Genomic DNA, 5,941 nt, shown 5'->3' with positions numbered 1-5,941 from the left:
AAAAAAAAAAAAAAAAAAAAAAGAAAGAAAAAAAAAGAAACATCCAGCAAATGCAGCCATTATGAGGTAGAATGTGGGAGATGCTTTCCTTGACTCTCAGGAGCACAAAGAGTGGAGATTTGCCCATGGTCACAAAGCTCTTGGAACAGAGCCAGAGGATCCTTGCCCATACTGCAAGTGCTCTGGGGGTATGTTGGGAGCTTCTCAGATGGTGCTGCAGGAGGTGACGAGGTTCTCAGAGAAGTGAAAAACATAGAGAAAATAGCACCCTGGTTGCATTTCTCCCTGAACAGCCATTGCTGGAAGTTCTTTGCCCTCACCTGGGTTTGGGGAGCAGAATGTTCCTGCTCCCCAATATCAGGGGTTCCCCATTGTCTCATAGCCCAGTTTGGCCTCCAGGAGCCTAGCCTGTCTTCCATCTGCCCCCAACCCACCCTCAGCCCTGGAACTGTTTACTTTGGGGTGTGGCAATGCTGCAACAGAGCACCCCCTTGCCCCACCCCGGCCCAGCCTGCGGTCTAACAGTCACCCGGATGGACATTTCCTGTCCCGGAGTGGGGGCAGGGAGTGCTCTGGTCAGACCTCTCCAGGGAGGCCAGGCGCTGCAGTCATTGGGAGTTTGTCCCCAAGGACCCCTCCTCCCCAAGGTCACGCTGGTCCTTGAAGGTAGGGGTCATTGGGAGGGCAGCTGAACAGAAGCGGCCACTTTCTGAGGGTGGGGGTTGGGGTAGGGCTGGGAGCTGGCTGCTGTCAGGAACCGCATAGCTGAACTTTTGCAGATGGGCCGAGGGTGGGTCCCTGGGCCCCTATGTCTTATTGCCCATGTCAACTGTGCCCCTGACGGCATATCATCTGGTCTGGACATTCTGTCCTCATCTCACACACACAGTGGGGACTCTTCACACAATGAAGATTGATGAAGGACACTCCGGTTTCATGAATGAGGAAATGAGTCCAGAGAGGTGACAAACTCACTCAGGGTTATAAAGTGGGGTCATAGGTGGAGCTGGAATCTGGGTGCCCCTGCTCTAGAGAGGGCCCCAGAGCATCCTTGGACACACCAACAGAGAGTACTCGCAACCTTAAACCTGCACCCACCTCTGCATGCACATGGGTCACCCCACATGGGCCCCCCTCTGACCTTTCTCCACAGCATGAGCAGCTCCAGGCCAGCCCCTGAAAGCCAAGAGGCCGACAGCCCCACCTGGCCCATTCAGCCCACATACAGCAACCTCGGTGAGCAGCACCTTGCAGAGTCAGGCTGGGGGAAGAGCGGGAACAACAGCTTATGAAAATGAGTCACCTGCCCAGAGCCACACAGGGAAACAGGGTCACCTGGATGGCACAACTCTTTCCAACTGCCCTTTCCCTCCTCTGAGCCTCAGTTTCCTCTTCTGTACATTGGGGTTGACATCTTATCATATAGAGTACATGGCAGTTGGGTATTATTGCCATTTTAGAAATGGAGAAATTGGGTTCGGCGCCTGTAGCTCAAGTGGCTAGGGTGCCAGTCACATACAATGGAGGTGGCAGGTTTGAACCCAGCCCAGGCCTGTAGCTCCAGCTACTTGGGAGGCTGAGGCAGGAGAATTGCTTAAGCCCAAAAGATTTTGAGGTTGCTGTGAGCTGTGATGCCATAGTACTCTACGGAGGGCGACGTAGTTGAGACTCTGTCTCAAAAAAAAAAAAAAAGGAAATGGAGAAATTGGGTGATGTCTGTAGTTCAGTGGGTAGGGTACCAGCCACATACACTGAGGCTGGTGGGCTCAAACCCAGCTCGCCAGCTAAAACAACAATGACAACTGTAACAAAAAGTAGCCAGGTGTTGTGGCAGCACCTACAGTCCCAGCTACTTGGGAGGCTGAGGCAAGAGAATCACTTAAGCCCAAGAGTTTGAGGTTGCTGTGAGCTATGAGGCCACAGCGCTCTACCCAGAGCAATAGCTTGAGACTCTGTCTCAAAAAAAAAAAAAAAATAGAAACAGAGAAATTGAGGCTGAGGGGCAGAGTCACATGTCCAGAGTCTGCCTGTCCTCAGCTCCCCACTCTCTTGGCCCACAGGTGAGGTCCGTGCTCACCTACTGCCCTTGAAGGCCTGCTGTCCCCGAACCCCTGGAACCATCTCCACAGACCCACAGCCTCTGCCCCCACCCCTGCCCAAGAAGACTTTAACTCGGACCCAGTCTCTGCCCACTCATGGGGCCCTCACTCCCAGCCCTGCCAGAACAGGGCAGCCTCAGAGGCCCCTTCTGGGGTCCCACAGTGTGGATGAGAGTCAGGCTGAGGCCAGGCCAGCCTGTCCCCCCACAGAGCAGACCTTCAGCAGGTCTCATGCCACACTGGGCCTCCAAGACCTGCACAGCCCAGAAGCTGTGTATGCTACATTGGCTGCCCAGCAGCTTGAGGGCCTCCACACCATCGAAGCCCGGCTCCGAGCCCGGCTCATGGGGGGCCGCCCTGACCCCTGTGGCCCTGGCCACAGCTTCAGCCTACTGGACAGCTCACCCTGCATGGAGAGTGGGGATGCCCTGTACTACCGAGTGGTTCGGAGGAATGAGGATGCCTGGCACATCTTGGCCGCCAAGGTGAGCCCCATGCCACCTCATCTTCTTGAAGGTCTCCTGATTTTCTGTCTTAGACATAACCCTTATTCAGCTTGGGCTTAATAGCTCTTTTGCAACTAACACATGAATCAACAATTCACCCTTAGAACCAAAGTTCTAAAGTGTGAGGTCATCTACATTTGAATCACCTGGGAATCTTATGAAAATCCCTCCCCACACCTTGCCAGAAAGCTTCTTTATTATTTTTAACATTCAAAAATTTTTTTCTGCCGGACATGGTGGCTCATGTCTGTAATTCTAGCACTCTGGAAGGCTAAGTCAGGTGAATAGCTTGAGCTCACGACTTTGAGACCAGTCTGAGCAAAAGGGAGACCCCGTCTCTACTGAAAATAGAAAAACTGAGGCAAGAAGATTGCTTGAGTCCAAGAATTGGAGGATGCTGTGAGCTATGATGCCACAGCATTCTATCCAGGGCAACAGCTTGAGACTCTGTCTGAAAAAAATTTTTTTTAATTTTCTGTAGAGACAGGGTCTTGCTGTATTGCCCAGTCTGGCTTCAACTCCTAGCTTCAAGCCATCCTCCCAAATTGCTGGAATTATAGACCTAAACCACCACATCTGGCCTGAGATCTCCAGCCTGGCAACTATCATTTGTAATCACACTACCACCACCAACCCAGGTGATTCTAATGTAATGCTCAGAGATGACTTCTAGAAAGAGCTTTGCTGTCCAGTATTGCAGCCTCTGGGCCTGGGTGACTTCTGAGCACTTGAAATGTGGCTAGCCTGATTGAGATATGTTGTGTGTCAAATACACTGGTCTGGAAGATTTCGTATCCAAGAATGATAATAGTAATGATAACGCAAAATATCTCAATATTATTTAAGGACCCGTTAAAATGATATTGTTTAATCTACTGGGTTAAATAAAACAGATTATGAAAATTACTTTCATGGGGGTTCTTTTCACGTTTTCCTACCAGTGTGGCTATGGGAAAATTTTACATTTCATTCATGGCCTGTGTTGTATTTCTCTCCAGCAGCCCAGCCTAGCCCTTTAGCTGACATCTCCCTCTTTACCAAGTGGTCAGGAAGAACCAGCCCTTTGGCAAACAAACTTTAAGCCTCCCTAGTTTAATTTTCCTGAAAGAAGTTATCTGTGATTAACATCGGAATTAATATTGACTCGGCCTTCTGCCGGTGATGCAGCCAGCCCCTTAACCTTAGCCATGGCCAAGGCAATTTGGGGGTAGGCCAGGAAAGCTTCAGGGCAGGTAGAGGGGTAGGACAGCCAGTACTGGTTTGTGGGCTTAGTGGTCCAGGCATTGACGCACCCTCTGTCTGCAGGTACCCAAGCTCAGAACGGAGGTGCCACACCCGTGGGGCCTGGAGCTGCAGGCCTCTCTGCCTCCACACTTCAACCTGCAAGGGCTGTGTGGTCTGGTACCGGAGGGCACACTGCTCGCAGCACCCTGGAGAGGCCCTGTGGTGCTAGTGGCTGAGGTACCAGAGCGCACTGTGACCCAGTGGCTGGCGGAGATTGGCGCGCAGCGGTCAGAGGAGTTCGTGCGGGCCACTGCTCTCCTGCTGCTGCAACTGAGCGCGGCCCTGGAGTGCTTGGAGGCGCAGGGCGCGATCCTGGCTGAGCTGCGGCCTGAGAACCTACTGCTAGCGGCACCGCGGGGCTGTGTGGCCACGGGGACCCCGCGCTTGCTGCTGGCGGACTTCAGCTGCGTCTGCCGGAGCCCTCTGGAAGCCCCGGGGACTCATGCGCCTCAGCTGGTCCGCCTGCTCCGCAGGCTGCTGGGCCCTGCCGCGCCTTTGGCCTCGCCTTTGGCCATGGGCCTGGAGCGCCTGGCCGCCCGGCTGTCCCATTCGCGGCCCTCAGCGGCCCGGACGCGTGGCGCACTACAGGCGCTGCTCTGGGGTCCTGGGCAAGAGCTATGTGGCCGCGGAGCCTCGCTGGGGCTCTGGTTGGGGGCCCGCCGCGCCCTACTGATCTTGCACCTGGCTGAACAGACGGCTGGTGGAGAGGCCCCACGTCTCGAGGACTGGCTGTGCTGTGAGTACCTGGCCGAAGCCACAGAAGCCTTGCTGGGCCAGGCCCTGATGCTGCTGTGGGACTGACTCAGACCTGGAGAGGACACACCTGGTCAGGTCTGGAGGCTGATGAGCTGTCTCTAATGTCTGTCCCCTCCCATGCTGGGGGACTTATGCCCAGGGCTTCCCAAAAGTGCAGCAGCCCAGCGCTGGCCAGGGCACCCCTCTGATGCCAGGACAACCACCCTCTTCCAAGGGTACACACCCTCTGCCAATCAATATCTGTCTGAATATATTCTGCCTTCCACCAGAAGTCACAAGGCTAAGGCCTGTCACTGTCTCTGAGAGTGTGGATGTTGTCCTTTCAGTGCTTGGTCAGTGGCATTTTTTTTCTTTGTTTTGGTTTAGCAGGCCCAGGCCAGGTTCAAACCTGTGGCTGGCACCCTAACCACTGAGCATGGGTGCCTCAGGCCTATCAGAGGCACTTCTGTCCCTGGAGCAACTCCTCATTCTGAGGACAGCATGACTATTCCAGGTCCTGGTGGAGAACTGCGTGGTGCTCATGGGCAGGGATGGGGCTCCCTAGAATCTTAGACACCCAGCCCAGCCAGTGGAAGTCTGGACTCACTGCCACCTCCCTGCTTTCTCCCCACACACCCTGGGCTCTCCCTGTGACACACTAAGCCTCCAAGTCTTTGTATAGGCTGTTAACTCTACCAGGCTGTTCCACTCCTGCTTCCTCTAAGCAAATAAAGTCACCCCTCCTGGGCCCTCCATGGCTCCTTGCCCTGTTCTCCCTATCCCCCAACAGCATGTTATCACCACCTGGACATATTTATCCAATTCTGTTATCTGTTACCTTCCATGAGGTTGTGAGGCCCTTGAGGGTAAGGGCCAGACTTGGTACACAGTAGGTGTTCAATTAACAGTATGGTAGAATAAGCAAGCAGGCCAGAGATAAGACTCCTTAAGGGTCTCTGTTCATGCCTCTGAAATATAGACCCAGAAGCCTTGAGGGGTCCCACGGTCTTCGCTCGAGACCTCCTCCCTGGAGGTGCCCCCTCCAGCCAATCCCCCATGGACAATCCTGTGGGATCTTTCTAACCCCCACATATGACCAGGTCCCCCTCGTACTCCATGGCTCTCAAGTGCCATCAGAACACACACAGGGCACCCCAAAGGCTCTATACTATCTCTAGCCAATCCTTCCTGCCCTGCCACATTGCTCATCAGTGGAAGTACTTTCTGGTTGCCAGGCCTTTGCCCAGGTTGTGAAGAACCCTTCCCTTTACTCTGGTTCAGGCTCCTATTCATCTTTCTTTTTTTTTTTTGAGACAG

At 53.8% G+C, this 5,941-nt stretch overlaps 1 protein-coding gene across 1 annotated transcript; it reads left to right on the top strand.

The window, feature by feature from the left end:
* The first annotated feature begins 1,154 nt into the window (after window positions 1-1,154).
* On the top strand, window positions 1,155-4,690 carry PEAK3 (PEAK family member 3). The gene is made up of 3 exons (XM_003788715.1): window positions 1,155-1,236; window positions 2,061-2,584; window positions 3,911-4,690. The coding sequence occupies exons 1-3, from the start codon at window positions 1,155-1,157 to the stop codon at window positions 4,688-4,690; spliced, it is 1,386 nt and encodes a 461-aa protein (XP_003788763.1).
* Window positions 4,691-5,941: the final 1,251 nt, after the last annotated feature.

The sequence above is a fragment of the Otolemur garnettii genome, unplaced genomic scaffold (genome assembly GCF_000181295.1).
Source record: "Otolemur garnettii isolate 467f Iridium unplaced genomic scaffold, OtoGar3 scaffold00029, whole genome shotgun sequence".
In the NCBI taxonomy this organism is placed as follows: Eukaryota; Metazoa; Chordata; class Mammalia; order Primates; family Galagidae; genus Otolemur; species Otolemur garnettii.
This window is presented reverse-complemented; position numbering and strand designations above follow the sequence as displayed.

Bases quoted from the DNA above. Each gene is read 5' to 3' on its own strand.
- PEAK3 (XM_003788715.1), top strand. From the start codon at position 1,155: ATGAGCAGCTCCAGGCCAGCCCCTGAAAGCCAAGAGGCCGACAGCCCC. The intron at 1,237-2,060 runs GTGAGCAGCACC...CTTGGCCCACAG, and splicing joins GCCCACATACAGCAACCTCG to GTGAGGTCCGTGCTCACCTA. The intron at 2,585-3,910 runs GTGAGCCCCATG...CTCTGTCTGCAG, and splicing joins GGCACATCTTGGCCGCCAAG to GTACCCAAGCTCAGAACGGA.